Source organism: Triturus cristatus, chromosome 3_2, assembly GCF_964204655.1.
Source record: "Triturus cristatus chromosome 3_2, aTriCri1.1, whole genome shotgun sequence".
Taxonomy (NCBI): domain Eukaryota; kingdom Metazoa; phylum Chordata; class Amphibia; order Caudata; family Salamandridae; genus Triturus; species Triturus cristatus.
In genome coordinates, this window is record NC_140584.1 from 930,214,157 (window position 1) to 930,234,649 (window position 20,493).

A 20,493-nucleotide genomic window follows, 5' to 3' on the forward strand; every position below is an offset into this window, starting at 1 on the left:
TTCTCAGTTGTTTAGGAACTCAGATGCCTCTCTATTGATCTGGTCACTAACATTTGATGACAGCTATTATTTTTGTAATGCAGTTCAAATGATGTTTGTTAATTAGGAAGAAATTCACTTTTTTTTTCCAGATAAAGCTGACATGAATTTTAAAGCAGCCTGTAGGGTGAATGTACCTGCTCTAGATCTGTGTGCTGGCTAAGGTTCACCCCTGCTGGCTCAGCCGTTGATGCTAAATTGATAAACTGGTGATCTCATGTGTGCCATTTTATTTTCGTAGCTGAAAAGGTTGCCGTTGGGTTCAGGGAGATCCTGCCTGTTGGGGTAAAGGACGTCCAGTTGACCCTTAATTTACCAGCCCTGTTGGTGCCATTATCGCTCAGTGTAAGTCAGTCTTTCTCTTTTTCCTTCTTCTTACTTTTGTGTGGTACACTAGTCTTCGTGCAGTATTCTCTAGGCGTCCAGACCCTGCCTTGATATGGACGGAATGTTACACTCACACATGTGTGTCTTTAAAAACATACCAGAGTGGAGGTAATTCCACTTCGAGCGGAAACAGCAGCTCCATCCTAATCATCTGACACACTTTGCTTGTGAAAAGCAGGCTGAATTTAAGTCCCATGAATGAAGGTAGAACTTGACGGAATCAATGTGCAAACATCCAATTCTTTGGTTATTTCTCATGTTGAGAACTGCAAAGCACAACACTAGGGGAATTTTGCCCAGCGACAATACAAACCCATGGTGTCCATATTTCATTGTGTGAAATTCCTGGCTGGCACAGCGAGCATACTTGCAATAAGGCCCATAATGGTAATGGGACGGGTCCCAAAGCACAGAACAAGAAAAGAGAAAAGAGGAACTCCACTAGGTAGTGAGTACAATCTTGAACCATGGACGAGTGTTTGTGAGGTGGGAGAAAGCTTCTTTTCCCACTGATATGTGCTGCAGCATGAATAAACTCTTTGTTTTTGTATTTACTAGCAGTTTTTCTATAGTGCAGACCTAGCAAGCGGGCAGTGGAATGCTTAACATACAACTAAGAGAGGATACCTAAAAATTACATTGAGGAGAGGGATGAAAAGACTAACTGGAAATAACGTAATGTAGATAAATTTTGAGGAGATGGATTTTAGAACCTTTCGGAAAAGAAGGAGACTGTCATTTCATCTCATTCGATCAGGGATAGAGTTCCGAAGCCTAGGAACTAGGCAGGAGAAAGCTTGTTTAGATGTGTTGCCCCATTTGTATTATGGAATTTCCTGGATCAGGGGGCTTCTGTTTCTGGTGTTTCTGTGATTTTAAGGGGCCGATTTTGATGTTGAACGGACCTGAGTCCATCCGACATCAATCTGGAACTGGGATCGACTAACCTCCTGTGGTGGTCCCAAACCAGCAAATAGGTTCCGACGGAACACTGTTCAGTCACACTCCTATTCTTTACAATGGGAGCATACATTCCGACTGGAAGGCAAGCTCTCATTGTAAAGAGCTGAGGTGCAATTTATCCCTGCACCCCGTAGCAGGCACCCCAAGGTGCCTGCCACCGGGTGCAGGGATCAACAGGTGGGCACCATAGATTCCCCCTCGGCCGCCATACGGAGACCTTGCACCCATAGGGGCCCTGCCGGGGGCCTCCGAAGTCGGATTTCAACAGCCTTTCTGTGGCGGAAAGACCAGCAGAGAAAGGCTGTAGGAATCCACCATCGTAATCACTCAGGCGGAAAGAGCCGTCCTTGAGATTACTAGCCCCTTTCCGAATGGCAGACGGGCTCTCCGAGCCCATCGGAAGCCATTGGGAAAGCCCGTTCGAATTCCTTTCCGACCGACCACATCATAATGGGTTGGTCGGAAAGGAATCCGAAGGGGTCATTTCGGTGCGGTCGTAACCGTTTCCGACTGCATCGAAATCGCCTCCTAAGTGTGTTGTTCAGGTGGGATGGATGGCTGGTGTATGATGTTTATCAGTTCAGCTAGCAGTTCTTAAGTAAATTCTCGCTTCCAGGGGGACCGTTGAAGGAGTTTTATGAGGGGTGTGATATTGTCTAACTTTATGGCACTTGTGAATAGGCGAGCAGCTGCTTGTAAGAGATATTAGAAGCTCCTGTGTGGATTTGGCGATGCCTGCCAAGACAGCATTTACTCCACCCAAATACAGCCTGAACAGCTGATTTGTAGTCTGAGAGAGGGAAAAATGATTTTACTTTTCTGAGCAAGTGGAGCTGACAGGAGGAGGATCGAGTCAAATTCATGGGATGGCCTATTAGGTTGAGATGTTGGTTTGTGAGAAACATCACATGGAAATTATTTATTTTGAAGAAGTGTCACAGCGTCGACGTTTCAGTCTCCTAAAGTTTAATCCCCGAGACCATCATCAGGACTCAAGTTGCACCACGTATTCGTACTTTCATGTGAAACCTTTAGATCACGTATTCCAATTTATTGCGAGACCAAAGAAAGCGGCAACCTTCGTCTGCGCTTCCAAAATGTCTTTTTCTCCAAGTCGGCTCTCTCCGTACCACTCGCCAAAAATCTCGGATTTGTTTGGCGAGTGGTACGGAGAGAGCCGACTTGGAGAAAAAGAAATTTTGGAAGCGCAGACGAAGGTTGCCGCTTTCTTTGCTCTCGCAATAAATTGGAATACGTGATCTAAAGGTTTCACATGAAAGTACGAATACGTGGTGCAACTTGAGTCCTGATGATGGTCTCGGGGATTAAACTTTAGGACACCGAAACGTCGACGCTGTGACACTTCTTCAATATAAATAATTTCCATGTGATGTTTTGCATATATTATAAATATGTAAATTGATCTTATGTTATATGACCAACTGTGTATGGTGCATATTTACGAAAAAGTGTCAGTAACTACTGCTTAAGTTGTGAAATAAGACAGTAGTTTTGGTTGCCAGTGTTCAAATTGAATTACGTTTCTTTACTAAATCAATGAAATGTGTTGAAACATTCTAAAAATAATTATTTTAGATATAAAAAGAACACAAAAGAATGAATTGTGGTTTTGTCTGAGTTCTTTTGAAATGATGTTCACTACGGTGACTATTTAATTGATTAATATAAGTCAAATAAATCCTCAAGGTTTATTTTTGTGTTGACATATTATACCCAATCCCTTGGGGTCTAGTGGGTTGCACTATTGTTGTGTAGGTTTGTGAGAAAGCCATAAGATTTGGTATGAGTCCAGGGATAATTCCTAGATGTTGTAGAAATTCTAGCCACCTATGAAATGGGATTGGAGAGATGTGGGGGCAGTATATATTTCATATGGTAAACGACTGACCCATTACTGCTGCGGTGATGCAATAGTTTGCCCTGGTGACAGTATAGCATCAGTGCGCCAAATGAAAACAAAAACAGCATCTAATTCTGTGCATTTTATGTCTCCAGAGGAGCTGGAGCGACAAGGAAAGCCAACTTGATATTGAAGTGTAAGGATCAGAAATAGATCAGTCTTCATTTAATTCCCTAGACCACTGACTATTTCATTTGAATTCTCCCCAGAACAGTGAGGAGGTGGGTGGATGCATATCCTGCCACAGATAGTGCCTGCATTTCACAGGATTGATTCAAACCTTTCATGGACAAGCAATTGTGGCATTCATTATGAGTGGCCTCGTAATTCCAATGGAGTCTGTAACAGTAGTTACCAGCCCCATCAGAATTATGAGAGCATTAGTGTTTCTGTGGAACAGTTGATTATCCAGGGGAAAATAAGGAATTACCAGGTGAATCAGGCCCAGAATTACCATTTTCCCAGTAATTCCTCTTTTCAATAGAAAACCCTCAGGATCCAACTTGTAATTGCCCAGATTTTACCTACGCTCAGAAGTACCAATCCCTCAGTTTTACTAACTCAGAGGGTGGGGGAAATCCGGCCAGTTTCTGGGCCACCTGTAATGAGTGCCACTGAGCCACGTGACACAACAGCAGTGAATTTCCCATTGCAATATCCTGCCTGGTTTAATGTGGGACATTGATAATCAAAGTGGGACTGAGGCATAGACCAAGGTGTCATAAGAAAATGTGAGCTACGATAGACGTGTGCATCTGCCATTTTCAATAATGGAACAGCATAAACATTTCTAACCCTTTCTCTTGTTCTTACCTCTCTTTTTTCTTTATATTTCCTCCTTGCCAGATACTTAAGTCTATCTTCCTTTCTTCCTCCTTTCACTTCCCTTGCTTTTCCTCTCCTTGTTTCTCTTTACCACTCTGACTCCTCCTTCTACCTCTCCTCGCCTTGTAGATTTTCTATTCTATTCTATTCTCTTTTCCTTTTTCATTCTTTCTCCCCTTTAACATACATTTGGTATTCCTCTTTCTCCTGTCAGCTTCCTTCTATTATTTTTTACACTCTATTCCTTATATGCATCATTCCTAAAGTTATTGCTTCACTGTATTGTTTTCAGTACTACAATTTTTAACGCTAGCTACTCTCCCCCTTTTTGCTTTCTTTAGTTTATACTCCTCATACTCACTTTGTTTGTTGCTTTAACACCATTCTACGGCCCCAAAGCGAGTTGCATGCCACTGGTAACATATTAACTCTGCACCCAGCCACTACTGTGTGGTAAAAGTACCATGCAATTATAAATTAATCGTCATGGAATGGGGAATAATTGTACAGATCCGGTTTAATCGGGGGGGATTTCCGTATGGTATTTTGCCTTTTCATGGGGGATTACCACCTGCTTTGAGAAGGTCTTAAATCTGTGCACTGGGGCTGGTGTAGGGTGCAGAATGCGGGTGGTGACGGTGGGAGAGGGAAAGCGAGGACGCTGCTGGCTGGGCCCTCTGTACCTTGGAAGGAGTTCAAGTGAGTACCAGGGAATGGACTGCCATTGTCAAAGCAATTTATCCAGCTGGAAGTTTCGGCTGGTAAAATTGGGTCCATCGTTTCCCAAACAGTATCTGCTGCCGGAAGAACAATACAATCATGGTTGGGCAGAGTGGAATTCTACACAGGAATTTAACTACACTTCAATAATAATCGTGGCTTACATGCTCTTTCCCTCCCTCTAGTACTTCTCCCTTGTATCCTATCCCTCTCATTAGCATTCTCTTTTTCCTCATTACATCCAAGAAGATATTTACTTGTGTCCCTTGCCTCCTTTTTTCCTAGGAGACTTGGCTCAATGAATTTAACCCTCTTGCCGTGAAGCTAGCTATTTCAGTTTATTACGACTATGTGAAGCTTCGTACTCAAACAAGCACTGCAAAACCAGTTGTTCTACAGAGGTCTACGGAGGAAGCAGCCGACATTGAAAACCCCTTGCTCACCTTACAGTTCCCCGGTAGGCACCTGTCTCTTTCTCCTGCTATGTAATAATAGTGAGAGGAATAAATTGCATTGATTCCAAAAGAAGAATCAAACTGGAGTGCATAGGTAGATGAAAGCAGTCTTTACCTTTTGGGTAAAACCCCGACCATGCATTTTGCAACACTAGTGTATGTTGTGAGTGAAAGAGTTATACTTTTTTCTGAAGTACATCTGCATACTGTGAAAGGTCCCCATGGCTTGCATTCATGAATCCTTCTAAACCTATTTTTTCAATATCAAAATGCAGGTGAATTTGCACAGAAGCTAACAGAAAGATAATGTGTGTTGCAGAAGTAATGCAGACTGTGTATATGGTATACTTATGCGGTATATCACATTCCCTTCTTAAGATCCTTGTAATCCCAGCTCTTGGCCTCTAGCTCCAACAAAACTCATGTCTGGTACTACCTTACTCAAGCATCTCATGCCTCAGTTGTTGGGCGCAGGCTTCAAGCCGAAGGCATGAGACCTGCTTCAATGTCAAATAGCTGTCACTGACTTCCTCATTTACGAGCTTCTCACCTGTCCCTCATGGTTTCCTTTAGATGATTGTTAAATTATAACTGATGAAGCACAGGAGTTTCATGCAGCTATTATACTACTTGTAAGTGACTTTGCCTTTTCTTTGCTCTGTTATTTGAAGATTCGTGTAAATTCGACTCTCTGGATCCATCCGAGTTTACTGATGTTGAAGACCCTGGAGCGGATGCTGTTCCATTTATTGTACTTCGAATACTGTACAACCACATGGAAACTGGTGAGACAACTGTATTTGATTACACAAGTTAGATGGTGTGGTTCTCATTTGGGAGGGGCATCTAATATTATAGATGCTTTTTCGTATAAGGCTGCACTGCAACCTAAAAGTCACTGCTTGTTTTTGGCACCCACTTTTCTTACACCTTTCAAGGGCAGATTCTTTGACATGGCTTACTGACTTCTATGGATGATGCCAATTGGCTATCCCGAGTGCTAAAACTTTTAAAACATTTTATTGAGTTTTTCATATAACAAATCGCTAACAGATAGCACTTGAATGTAGACGCAGCTAACAGGTATATATTTGAAAACATGTCAGCAGCTAGACGTAGATAATTATATCTAGTCAAAGAATCCACAGTGATAGAAGATGTGGGGGAAACAAGGGTAGAATACACTGTGTATAATAGTTATTTAGTTCAAAAGTGAAACCAATGGCTGCTGCCTTGTACTGAGGGTGGTGTGGCACAATTGTTTTTATTAAAATTGACTTACTTTGGTGAGTTACAGTGCAACATCCTCCTACCTCGGGCGTCTTCACAGGAAGCTACGATGCACAAAACTGCACTACCCAATCCTGGCGCTGCTTTCATAGCATGAAAAGCAGCGCCAGGATTGGATAGAGTGGGCTCTCCCAGCACTCCTAAGAGCATTGGAGGCCTGCACGTTCTCTTACCTAGCTGTCTAAGTCTTAGACAGCTAGGTTAGAGAACTTTAAAATGCGCATGTCTGGCTGGCCGGCCAAACAGACATGCGCATAGCTCTCTGAGGCTGTCACTCGGAAGCGCTGCCCTGCCCCGGCCTGACACACAGTTCAGGATGGGTGGCTGAAAAATAGAACAGTAATACATGTACTTTATTACCGTATTATTCTCCAGCTCTGGGGCTTGTGGGGTGACGCTCCTCCGCTCAAATGGAGGAGCCGCCCCTGGGTGACACATTTCAAGAGGGCATGTGATCAGACTTCTTCGGCAGGTTCCCATGTCTTTACTGCAATATGCTTAGAGGTTCCTGTGGTTATGGTAAGTATGGAGGCTATTTCAGCCGATGCCCACCCAATTAAATTGTTTCTTCGTGTTGTTATCTGTGGCAATTGTGCTGATTTCCAACCCATGACCCTTATTTGTTTAGCTAGAATCAGTACCAAGTCTGCAAATTTACTTGCATATTTCCCAGCCCCAGTATGCAGAAATAAACTTTGTAGGCATACTTAGGGAGAGACAATCAATAGGTTGCTCATTTACTCATTAACCTGAGCAAAAACCTCATTCCAATATCGGGTTAGAACTCAACATTTCCATTCCATATGAAAGTATTCAGAGTCCGGAGAGTGGCATCTGGGACATTTGTCCAAGCCAGTAGCGAATTGCTTGCTTATTTTGGTGGGAATGAGGTAGTTGCGATTGAGAAATTTACATTGTATCAGCTTAGACCTTCCGTTTCTGGAAAACCAATCTGCATAAGCCATTATTCTTTCCAATCTTTTCCCATAGTCTCACAAGTGGTTTACACAAGGACTCAAGTATCTGGCCGAAAGAAATGTGACACTATCCATAGTCCTGTCCCCTATGCCAAAAGGACCGGCATAATTTTATATGCTTATGGATCAATTATGCTTTTTTCCACAGCACGCTAACAGTGTGTGTCAGTCCACCATATACCAAGAATCGTCCCGGTGGTATCCCATACTCATCGAGTACTTCTGCAAGAGTACAGAAAGCTTCAAAGGAATAGGTGTTCCCCAGCGACCCAAAAATAAATGTACACAGAGGTCCAAGCCTGTGGTTAGACATGTTTCTAATTCCTTAAGCACTGTAGGGGTAGTTCAGGGGCAAAGGCATTTACTATCCAGCATAGCTGTAGGTGTTTGTTTCATCAGCACATTGCTGGGGCTATCATTTTGGGAACAACCTGTTTCTGGTGTATTTACCAAATACAGTTCCCCACAGCATGTCTGGGGATGTATCTCTAGAGAAGAATCTGGACGCGAGCATTAGAGAGGCAAGTGCCCATTTGGCCATGTATTGTAATTGTGCCACAATATATCATACCCCAAAACCACCGTTAGATAACGGGAGGGGTAACTTATGTAGTGCAGTTCTGTGCATGCACTTTTTCCAAATTAGTAGCTTAAGTAATGAATCCAATTCTTTAAAAAAGAGTAGGCCTGAATCACCTGTACACAGGACAACTCTACTGATCATCCATAATGGTAGTGTCTTCCAAAAACATATTGAGTACTTAATTGCGCCTAAGAATTTATATGTATTACTCGCTATCAAATCTGAGTCCAGATGGTAGACCTGCATTCTTACATATTTAAATATAGTGGTAGTCAGACTCTGTGTGCTTATCAGAAGCACAGTACACATACAAATATGCCATCAGAAAGACAGACCTTCTCAGAAACAGTGTCATCATAAAAATGTTGGAGGTCCCAATCTCTGTGCCCATCAGAAAGTGTACTTGTCAAAAACATTGTGCTCATCAAAAACACAGTGAACAGTAGAATGCCTGTGACTATCAGATGTATTGTGTACATCAGAAATACTGCCCATCAGAAATGCTGTGCTCTTCAGATACGCAGTGCCCATCACACACAATATCCTAATGAACACTGTGCCATTCAGCAACACTAAGCAAATTCAGCTGCAGCCGGTTCAGGTAAGCGTGGTGGGGCTGGGCAGGGCGCTGTGGGGGGGAAAGCCGACAGATGACGGAATATGTATTATTTATTTATTTAATTATACCCCACCGTGTTTACCTGTGCCGGCCACCGCTGTGCATATTAGAAACATGGTAACAGAAAACACAGTGTTATCAGAACCACTATGCTTATGAAACATATTGTTATTAGAAACGCTAATCTCAATGATCCTCTGTCAGAAACACTGTAGCCTTCTGAAATCATGTGCTCAGTGGAAACAGGACATCCTTTTGAATACAACAAAGTGTTCCTGTTGGGCACAGTGCTCTTGAATGGTGCAATGTTTCTGGAGGATGAAGAGTCTCAGATGAATACAGGTTTTCTGATGGCAGAAATGCTGTATCAACGTCCCTATCATTGTTTATTGAGGACATATTTATGCTTGCAAATGTGTCATCTTTGTTAATGTTTAAACTCTTTGTTGTAAATTGCAGGTAGTGCTACATTTTATCCTACCAACATAATGACCACAAAAATGTTAAAGCAGGACTGCCACAGCACTTTCTAGGTGGGATATACGATCCTGTGTTATACAATGAGGCGTTACATCACGCTTTTTGTAAAATGGTAGCAGAACATTGTCTATGTGCTTCTAGGTGTGCAGAATACAAATGTAGCATGCTTTTGGCTACGGACACAGCAACAAACAATCTTTTTATACCTGTGTGGAAACTAAAAGGAGCTATACATAAATGTTTCTTCTTTTTGGTTCCCTCTTCCAATGTTCAATATAATTACCCATTCACCTTTGTTTGCCATCTACTACATGCATCAATAAATGAAATGTTGCATGTGTGATTTTTTATAGTCATGTCTTGTCGTGTCTGACTACACCTGCTCTCAATCTGGAGACCTACCAAGGTCTTGTTGCATCAAAGAGCAGTGCCAAATCTGCACATACTGAACAATATCAAGTTATTTCACTGATTGGAATCCCTATTATTTGTCTGCCTTTTCACAGAATTGCTGACTCTAGGATGGGTGAAGGTTGACAGCTTTCAACGTGACCCTGCTGGTATTCCAGGAGTTTGGGCACCGAGAGAGTTCTCTCTGCATTTTCCTATCTGCCCTGGGAAAGAGCCAGTCAACATGATTGCTCCGAAAGCAGATCAAACCTCAGAAGGTGACTGTTTAAGAAATACTTTTTTTATTGAGTTGAATGTATCATCACCATGTAACTTTACTCTCACTTCAGATTATTAAGCGGTAGGAATATTATTATTGACTCCCTGGAGGAAACCAAGAAAATAGCTATAACAGCAAAAAAAATAAAAAATTCAGAAAAATTTCAAAAAAGTGCTGTGCAAGAAAGCGCATGTTTTTTAAAAACAATGGCATCAACAAAACATGTGGTGTGCGTGAAAGCGCGTGTTTTTTAAAAACATAGGCATCAACAAAACGTTTGCTGTGCTAAGATCTCACTTTTCCTAGCTTTCAGGAACAAGCATGGTTTTTGCATTTACTAAGTGGTAGTCAATACTTCCTACTTTTTATCGTCTCTACCTACCTGCAGTTTTTGGCAGAAACAGGTGCGAAACCCATGGGTGAACCAAGAAAGTAATACTATACATTCCTGAAAGGTAGACAAAATTCTGAATTTGGCAAGGGGTAACTTGTATAGATCACTCACGGTTTTCCTAAAAAACTACTTGTTGAAATAAAACAATAATGAAAATTTCAGAAAAAATAGAAAAAGGTATAATTTTTTGCCCAAATGGCTGATTTACGAAGTTAATATATCATGTTGTCCGTCAGACTCTTCTCGTCTGCTGTTTGTCCAAAAATATGACAACCTAGAGCCAGCTGAGCCACAACTTATAATGATTTTTTTTATTGTTTACCAACTATGCTTCAATACATATGGAAAGATCTAATGAACAAAAAACCAGATAAAAGGGAAAGCTATGCTTTTTTTTAGAATGCGCACAAGAGAATGTGTTTAGGATTAGTTGTTTGTTTGTACAACTCTGAGTTTGTGGTCAGCCATATTATTATGTGATTTAGAGGGCCTTTGGGAAAAAAAAAACTTGGACACTGGCTTACATTTGCATGCTAAAATGGAATGAAATGCAATTGATATAATATATGCTATACTTTTCTGTGTTCCCACTCTCCTGCCGATAAAAACGGTACCTTAGCAGCGTGGGTGGAGCTATCGCCCACGACAGGAAAGGCACCGAAATCCAGGGTGAAGACATATTTTTGCCGCAAACAATTACCTATTTTGGGGACATTGGTAGTGGCTGCTACCCAGGAAACCTACTAAATCCAAACATTTCAGAAAACTAGATGCCCATAAGGTACTAAGGTTGTGTGAATTGTGTGGATCCCATGATGTTTTCTTAACCAAAATGCTCCAGACATCAAACTTTGTCTTAAATGAAGCATTTCCCCAAATGTCTGTTTTCCGGAATCTGTGGGGATCCTAAAATTCTTACTACCCTGTATTCCTACTGGCAATTCAGCCATGAAGATGGTTTGTAAAGTTCCATGGTTGTCGGCCGACCCAGAGCCGAAATAGTGCGGCCACTCATCATCACACGTGGGATTTACTGCCTCTCTGTTGGCCCATATGTTAAAATTATGCACAAAGAATTGAAATTTCCTCTTGCTTGCTATAGGATATGGGATGCTGTTGACTCTTGGAGCAGCAGAAAGGCTGTTGAGGCTTTAGGGGTGGCTTGAGAGCTGGAGAGCGCCCCGCTGTACGCCAGCCTTCTATCCAAGCCCAGGCCTCAGGTGATTAAAAATACCACAACTTTCCACCTTCTTCCACTCTGAGCTTCGCCGGGTACATCATTGAGTATCTCATTTCTCTCTTCTTCAACTCTTGCTTCACCCCCAGAATGTTCTCCTCTGCCTTTGCACCTTTTGGGTGTAATTCGGGAAGAAGGATATTCGTGCATTCTCATAAGTGACCGGTGGGACCGCCCTGGCTAACTGAAGCATCTCGGTCCCTATAGAGAAGAAGGCAGGCCAGTATAGGTCGTGTTGGGGCCCCCGGTCATTGTCTCCCTCCCGGCACTCTGTGGACTCTTTCTACCATGAATAGTTTCAGCTGTAGCTGGTTAACGTTGAGGTCTTTAACAAATAGGTCGGTAGAAGTTAATTCTGCTCTTTCCGGCACCCCCAGGATTTGAACGTTAATCCTCCTTGACCTTCCCTCAAAATTCTCCAACTTTGCTTCCAAGATGGATGTCATTGCCTGATGCTCCACACCGCTTCCCAGTGGTCTCCTCCACTACGTGGAGCCTGGCACCCATATTGCGTAGATCCGCCTGTATTAGGGTCACCTCCGTTCCCACCGTATCAATTCTCTGCTCTAGGGCCGTTCCCACTCCCTGTATCGCCGCCATGATGTTTTATTGCGAAAGTGGGTCACCCGTTGTCTGTTGTTGTGGCGTCGCCAACAGTTGGTCTTCGTGGGTATCCGACCCCTCCGGGCCTCTGGCGAGTGTGAATTTATCCATTTTCGTTTGGTGCAACCTCTTCGAGTCGCGGGCCCCGGTCATGATCCCCTCGGAGGCAGGTCCCGCTGAGGGGGGGTTGAATCAGGTCCCCTGGTACTCCCTGCCACCCACTGCAGGCAAGTGGTAGCTCTGCACGGCCTGTCAAGGTTCCCCGAAACACCTGGGTTGCCGGGACACTGTCCAGCCCCCCGGAGGCCACTCCCCGTCCCGTTGGATTCTTAACCAGCAATTCCCAGTCGTTTTCAAATTGGGCCCTCAACAATAGCTGGGTCTCTGCCCGGTGTCGCTGTACTTCTCCTGCCACTGTCTGTAAACTGTGCTCGGGCTGTCGTGCACAGGACCGAGCACAGCCGCTTACGTTTTCCACTGCGCCCGCCCTCTTCTACCACCGGTGCTCAGGGTACTCTGTAGCCATTTAGAGTTCCACCTGCGCCGGAACTGCTTGCAGGTGACAGGTCCACCTCTCAAAGGCCCCCGCCACATCTTAGTGTCGTCACTGCCGAGCCTCCCTCTTCTTGTGTTCTTGGGCGCAGTTGGTCTAGCCCGCACTCACTGTCGGCGGGCCACCTCGCAAAGACGTCGCGGTGAAATATGCTCTGGTGCTTGATCTTGTTGATCGGCCGGTCCCACGGCTGCTCAGTTCTTTTGCCCAGGCTCTGCCCCTTTCACGTCGTCCACCAATCGCTGCAACTCCGCCTCTCGTACTCGAAGCCGGGGCTCTCAGCTGTCTATCAGGCCACAGTCTGTTTCTTTTACTCACAGCAGTTTCGGAGGGAGCGGATCGGCTCACATACCTCCCTGGGCACCTGGCGCTTCCAGGATTTCGATTGGGGATCAAATGCGTCGGATTTGTGTGTGGATAGACTAGGGAATAAGATCTGGGCCATGGAGCCGCTCTAAGAAGTGGTCATCTTGTCGCAGGTTGGCCACTCCCCCATGTGGCAATAAAATTTAATGTGATTTCTTGATTTTTAGGTCTCGCCTGACCTAGCGGTGAGCCAGTTTTTTTTTCATGGTTATTACTTCTATGTAGCAATGGTGGCACCCGGGCGCCGCCATTACTACAGAGCAGTAATAAACAGAAACAAGCATTGGCATAGCCAATAGGTCTCGCTTTTGGCACCTTATAAGTATTTAGTTATGCAACTGTTGCATGGCTAAACACTTACAAGGTCCCAAAAGCGAGACCTATTGACTATGCCAATGCTTGTTATCTATTGTATTTGTTACGTATTTGTTTATTGGTTTACATGATCATGTGACCATAAAAGTGCCTTTTAGTTGTTCATGTAGTAATTCTGAAACTTTACATAAGCAGTCTTGTTTAGTTTTTGTGCTTCGTTGCTACTTCGAGAAGGATCGTGCTACATATGAAGTCCAAAAAGCCAATCATCGTTGTTATAAAAATTAAGATTATAATTTTTTTTGCCTAATGACCAATTATCATGTCCTCCATATAGTCATTTGTGTAGCTCCTAGCTAGGTCTCTTTGCCATTTTGTTCCTCAGTAGTACATAAGGAAGATGTTTTTTGTTTGGCTTGTTGGGCATAGTTATATTTTGTGAACCAGAGAGCATGAAAAGATAATGTATTTAGATTAAGATATATACTATTAGTTATGTATTTGTTTATAGGTTTCCATTAGCATGTGAATATAAATGGGTCTTGCAGTTGTTCATGGAGTAAATCTGAAACTTTACATACACAGTCTAGTTTATTCTTTGGGTTTTCTTGCTATTTTTAGTAGGAGTGTGCTACAGATGAAGGCGAAAGTGAATGAAAGGAAATCCTTATTATAAAAATGGAGATTATTGTTTTCAATTATCATGTCCACCAAATAGTCATTTATGCGGCTCACTGCTAGGGTAATTTTTCAATTTGTTGCACAGAGCTGCATAAGAAAGATGGTTTTTGTTTGGCTTGGGCCAGTTTTATTTTGTGAGCCACAGAGCATGCAAAGAAAACGTATGTAGATTAAGATGTTTTATGTTTGTTATGTATTTGTTTAAAGGTTTCCATTAGCATGTGATCATAAATGGGTCTTTCAGTTGTTCATGCAGTAAATCTGAAACTTTACATATGCAGTCTTGTTTATTTGTTGGGATTCCTTGCTACTTTTAGTAGGATTGTGCTACATATAAGGGCCATGGAGAATAAAAGCAATCATTGTTAATGTTATAAAAATTTAGAATATTTATTTTTTCTCTTCCAAATAGTAGTTTGTGTGACTCACTGCTAGGTCAGTTTTTCATTTTGTTGAACAGGGGTGCATAAGAAAAATGGCTTTTGTTTGGCTTGTTAGGCCAGTTTTCGTGAGCCAGAGAGCATACAAAGAAAACCTATGTAGATTAAGATAGTCATTATGTATTTGTTTATAGGTTTTCATTAGCATGTGACCTTAAATAGGTCTTTCAGTTGTTCATGTAGTAAATATGAAATTTGACATATGCAGTCTAGTTTTTTTGTGGGCTTCTTTGTACATTTAGTAAAATTGTGCTTCAAGATATCACTAGGTTGTTGGCCCTTATACCTTCATAACCACTTCATAACATCACTTGTGATAGCACAGGAATCAACTACATAGTCTAATGTACATTGCTGTGCAATTTCAACATAATTCATTCATCTGTTTTTCTGCAACGTGAAATACAAAAATCTATGTAAAATGTACTGGATTTCAAGCATTTTTTGAGAGTACCCTCTTTTCCTTGCACACCCTTGACCATATACCGCAAAACTTTCAATCCTCTGACAATGTACCGGGTACAACAGGTCTGCAAAGTTTTGCAGGGATTCGTCAAACAGGTGAAAAGTTATTAAGGGACAAAAATCCAAGAAATCTCTATCTCTGTTAACCCTAACTATAACTGCAGAGTGGCTACTTCCACTCTGTTTTATGTATATAAATCCAATATAGTATATATATTTATGTTCACTGAAAAACAAAGGATACAGGGACGTTATAGTTAGACTGACATCTCACTCGATCAAAACCAGAGAAATGTAGCAGTTATAGTTAGCAAAGCTAACTATAACGTATGCCCCAGCAATACACTGCTTAAGACCTCACATATTACATCACTCATGACATGGTCAGTGACATAACTGATGACATTTCAAAAAACATCACCGATGACATCTCAAATTACATCACTGGTGACATCATCCCCACTTACACACCTGCTCACTGATTCATAGAGCCACTCACACATCAACTCACCCACCCCTGGTCCCAATCCAGGGCACCTACTGTCAATGTTGGGAACCGCGGGGGAGTTTCAAGGCCCCCGCGATCCCTGCTTGCTCTCCGCCTCCTGCAGGAGCCAGCATTGCTTTTACACATAGGGAGCTGCTAACATGCAGCTCCCTGTATGTAATAGCAAATTGTGCTCCGCTTTGAGCAAGTGAGAGTAAAATGCTCCCGCTTGCTCAAAGCGGAACATAGTTTGTTATAGCTTGGCAGGAGCGGTTATGCTCCCGCCAAGTCAAAGCAAACATCTATGTCCCAGGGTGGGCACCCCAGACATAGCAGGAGCCAGCCCTGGAGGGTTTTGGTCCCCAGGGCCATGTATGGCTCCAGGAGGGAGGCTACGCAGCCCCCATCCTTTTTTAGAATTTGCCCGTGGATGTGGCGGCCCACGGGGCTGCAAGAGGTCTAAGAGGGCCCCCGTTTATTTAAAAAACCCTGTAGAGGTGGCAGTTTGGGGGCAGTGGAGGAGGCCATTAAGGCCTTCCCCGCATTCATTTAAAAAGAAGCCCCGGGGAGGTGGTGGTCCCTGGGGCATCAATGAGCCCTTCTTTATTGAAGTCCCCCCAGGACCTGGCCCACCCAGGGGCCAATTAGAAACGAGCCCGCACTTCAAATGTTTGTTTTTTTTAATGCTTTTTTTTGCACTGTAGGGTCCCAAGAGGCCTAGGGGGTCAGGGTATTTCTACTCTGCCCCTTTTCTTTTTTTTACATTTTTTGTGGGACTCAGCTTCAAGCCAAGTCCCAAGATGGCTGCCAACACTTCCTGGTTGAAGTGTTGGCAGCCAATTAAATTTCAGTAGGATCCACAAGTCCACTGCAAGGACTCGCGTCCCCAGATATCTATATTGTTAAAACATAAATATCTCTGAAACTACAGAACGGATTTACACCACATCATAAAAAGCACGCTTTCTGTACCAACGTCTAGCTTTCTGCCAAATTTGGTGTAATTCCGTTCAGCAGTTTGGGCTTTAGTCGTGCTAAAAAAATGAAAAATCTACATAGACATAACATGGGGAAAACACGTTTTGGGCCCTCCCCTTAGTGATGTGCAGCTGGTTGTGCGAACCTCCTTTCCAGGAAGAAGTTGGCATTTTGTGTATGTGCGATGTGAGTCTGGCTGTGTGTACAATACTGCAGGAGTTGAGGTATCGTGCTCTCCGAGCTACATGAAAGAGAGCTTAGGTTGACGAACAGGAAGGGTTGTGTTTAGTTGCAGCGGTGAGCGTCTGTGGGTGCAAAGCTTGCACTGCATATATGAAGGCCCCATCCTTCCCTGACAGTAGCCTGGTGCTTGTCAGCATTGCTGCGAATGGGCCTGCAGCTGCAGTCTGAGACCAGCTCAACAAGTGCAGCCCCTGTAATCAGCTGATATTTACCAGATGGGGCACTACTCCGTGTGTAGCCAGGTTGTCTCTGGCTGGCTTGGCAGGGTTGACTCAAGATCGTGCATAGGAAAATGAGTTTCTTTCTGTGTAATATTTCCCCATATAGAAGTATACTTTTATTTTATATTTGCCTGAAGGTCTACATGCGCGTTCACACACAGTGTTAAACTGCAGTGTGGGAAGTCTATTTTCACCCTATCTAAAGAGTTCAACAATGACAGAATACACACGTACATGCATCAACCATTTTTGCGAGCGCAAACGGTGCGATTCGCAAAAAACGGCCATTTGCCCCCGTAAAAAGGGCATTTGCGATGCATCAACGTTCAAGTCAATTGCATTTTGAGAATTCACAATTAATTGCGCTTTCTCAAATTGCGATTGCATTTAAGGAATCAAATTTTGCGATTCCTCAAATGCAATGCAAGAACTACTTTAAAATAGCGATTTCTCTACTAGGGGGCGCAAATTACCATGAAGTTGAACTTGATGGTACGGTTACACACACACATGCCCTTGGGGCATGTGTGTGCGCAACATGTGTGCACAGAGCAATATCAGAGGTGCAACAGGGTGTCCTTTGGACACCCTTGAAATTGCATGCGCAATTTGCGAGTACCTATTGATACTCGCAAATTGCACATGCAATCTCTCATTCAGGCCCATAGGAATGAATGGGAAGCCATTCCTTAATTGCGACTCGCAATTTGCGAGTTGCAATTAAGGAATGTTTAGGAATCGCTATTTTAATAGCAATTCCTACATGCATAGGCTTTTGAGAGTCCTTAATTGCGATTCCTTAATAATCGCAATTAAGGACTGGCAAAAGCTTTTCTTGATGCATGTGCCTGACAGTCTTTTGCACAAAAAGAAGAGGAAAAAAACTAATCGCCTCCACTGTACAGTCGATTACAGTGTGGCGGGACCGTGTTCTCACTGGATTCTAGGCTGTTCTCCCTTGTGCAGTCTGTTACAGTGTGGAGGGACTGTATTTTCACGGGGTTCTTGGCTGTGCTCTCCTGTGCACTCTGTTACAGCGTGAAGGGACCGTGTTCCTCTGAGTTTGTTTCGTAAAAGATTTTGAGACTTAAAGATATATACTAAGGTGCTGCATAAGTTAAATTACTATTCTTTCTGTACTACAAATTAGTGATACTATTTCGAAGATATGTCATCTCATCTATAATACTGTTTTTAAAACAGGTTTACTATTTATTAGTGAACTAGTCATTACACTGATACGTCCTCTGCTGCTGTATATGTTTGGCAGTGCTTTTCAACAGTTGAAGCTGATCATTGAGATTTTACTCAACAGTGATGTCTAAGTATAGTTTTGTTTTAAGACATACTGACTAGTTTCCGTAAACCTCTTTCCTTTGGGATGAATGACTGTAGTAGAAGATTGCAATAAATTCATCTGTTCGCTAAGACCTTTCTCTAGACTGATGGCTGAGTATAGTACACTCTTACAACAGACTTACCTCACTGCTCAATCCTTTGTCCAGGATGAAGAGTAATTTGACTAGGGGGTTGGGACACAGTGTTTTTTCCACTAAGACCTCTCAATTGGTTGTATGTTGGAGTGGCTTTTGTAACTCTGGCATTTACACTGAAACTTCTCTCCAGGTTCACGAATAGTGTTGTTTTGGTTTGCAGTAGACTAGACTACATGGTTAGATATTTTACTTTGGCCATTAGTGTTTACAGTAGTGGTTCAGAAGAGACAGGATTATCTGCTGACAACTTTCTCTTAGGTGATAAGTGAGTGTAGTAGTTGATAAGGTTACAGTAAGCTCTTTGCTGTATGTGTGTCACCTGTGGCTTTTACTTACTTTAAAAAAATGGAAATGATATTTTATGAAGTTTATTGAATTTTCATTTCCTGGATGATGTCATGAGTGATGTCATTTGAGATATCATCAGTGATGTCATCGTTGATGTCACTGCTCATGTCATGAGTGATGTAATATCTAAGGTTATAAGTAGTGCATTGCAATGGTGTAAGTTATAGTTATCTCACATAATTATAATTGCTGAATTTCTATGGTTTTGTGTGTGTAAAATCTCCACTTAACTGATACCCCGAAACCGGTCTCAGGATGCTTGGTTCTGGTTCAGGGAGGACCTGACCTGGCAGTTAGGGCTGGACTGTTCCCATGGGGATCAGCGTCAAGACTGATTTGCATACGACAGAGTCCAATTTGATGTGGCATGGTGAGCAACAAAACAATGGATTTAACCTGGATCTGTGACTGGGGGTGAATGTTTGACATAGTTCAGCATTCCGTCCATCGTCTTTTTGTGTTGCCATAGTCACCCAAAGTGGGAAGAGTATGCCCAGACATAGATACCGTGCTCACTGTGTCACTGGATTCAAGCTAGCTTAACTGATGAGGGGTGATACCCTGAAACCGGTCCCACGATGCTTGTTTCTGTTCAAGGTAGAACCTGGTCTTGCATTTAGGGCTGGACTGTTCCCATGAGGAGCAAGGTCAAGACTGATTTGCATACGGCTTGGTCTAAACTGGGGTGGCATGGTGAGCAACAAAATTATGGATTTAACCCTGATCTGAGACCGGGGATGAATGTTTGACAATGTTCAGCATTGTGTTGCTACATAATTTTGGGGACATGGCATGTAAGGATATAAACCACATACTCATCTTTGCAGTTGAGGGGTTTGTTAAATGTCCTAGCTTCTCTGGAGAGGGTTATGGCAAAATTATCCCTGTTTACTCCAAAATTAAACATCTCACATTCGTTCCACTTCTTGAAAGTCGGTCTGGATGTCCACCAGAATGTCTTCTGTATATCAGGTAAGTTACCTGCTCTAAAGGTGATCTCAGGCCTTGGAGTTAGCAACACACTAATAACAAAATTTACCTTTAAAGTCTCCCAAGGCTTGTTCATGATGTTTTGTATTTAATTCATGAGTTTACTCCTTGGTATACCTGAGATCGGTCTAAACGGGATTGGTTCTTAATTCCTGTAGGGTTATGAGACTAGATTAAAGTTCCACAAAGGATCTACCTGTTCAAACCTAATTATTGCCTGGGAGAAAATGAGGGAAGGTATAAGACACTGGAGACACTGGTTTAGAATGGTTCAAATAGGAGCCGGGGATTGTGTCAGGTTTGTTGCACTGTACTCTTCACGTCACGTAACATGCAGAGTAACAAACTATTAGACTTCGTTAAATACGTTGGCAAAGTCATATAGTGCACTTCAGTGGAATATGGCTTATCTCTTACTCATCAGAAAAAATATTGTGACTATCCATGGTCCCACTAGGAAACAGGCCATACATGCCTAAAAAAGTAGGGACATAAGGCAAAGTAAAGTTTTATGGATGCTGGTAATGCTGAATACAGTGTTAACAAATGAGGGATGAGGAAGAACCAGAAAATACAGGAGAAAGAGAATATGGGCACACGGAAACAAGAAGGGGAATAAAAACATTGTGCAGGGATGTGATAGCTGGTGGCGAACTGAACAAACGCTGAAAGAACTTGGAGATGTTGTCTTGCTTGCCAACATTTATGTCAGTCTAATATAGCAGCTCTACCACTCTTGCTCCAGAG

At 42.7% G+C, this 20,493-nt stretch overlaps 1 protein-coding gene across 1 annotated transcript in view; it reads left to right on the top strand.

Moving 5' to 3' along the window:
* Positions 1-20,493, top strand: part of LOC146858828 (uncharacterized) — a 1,229,505-nt gene that overhangs the window by 461,540 nt on the left and 747,472 nt on the right. Inside the window, exons 17-20 of the mRNA XM_085647127.1 lie at positions 281-384; positions 5,141-5,312; positions 5,982-6,095; positions 9,766-9,927. Of these exons, the coding sequence (XP_085503253.1) occupies positions 281-384; positions 5,141-5,312; positions 5,982-6,095; positions 9,766-9,927 (552 nt within the window). The remainder of the gene's footprint in view (positions 1-280; positions 385-5,140; positions 5,313-5,981; positions 6,096-9,765; positions 9,928-20,493) is intronic.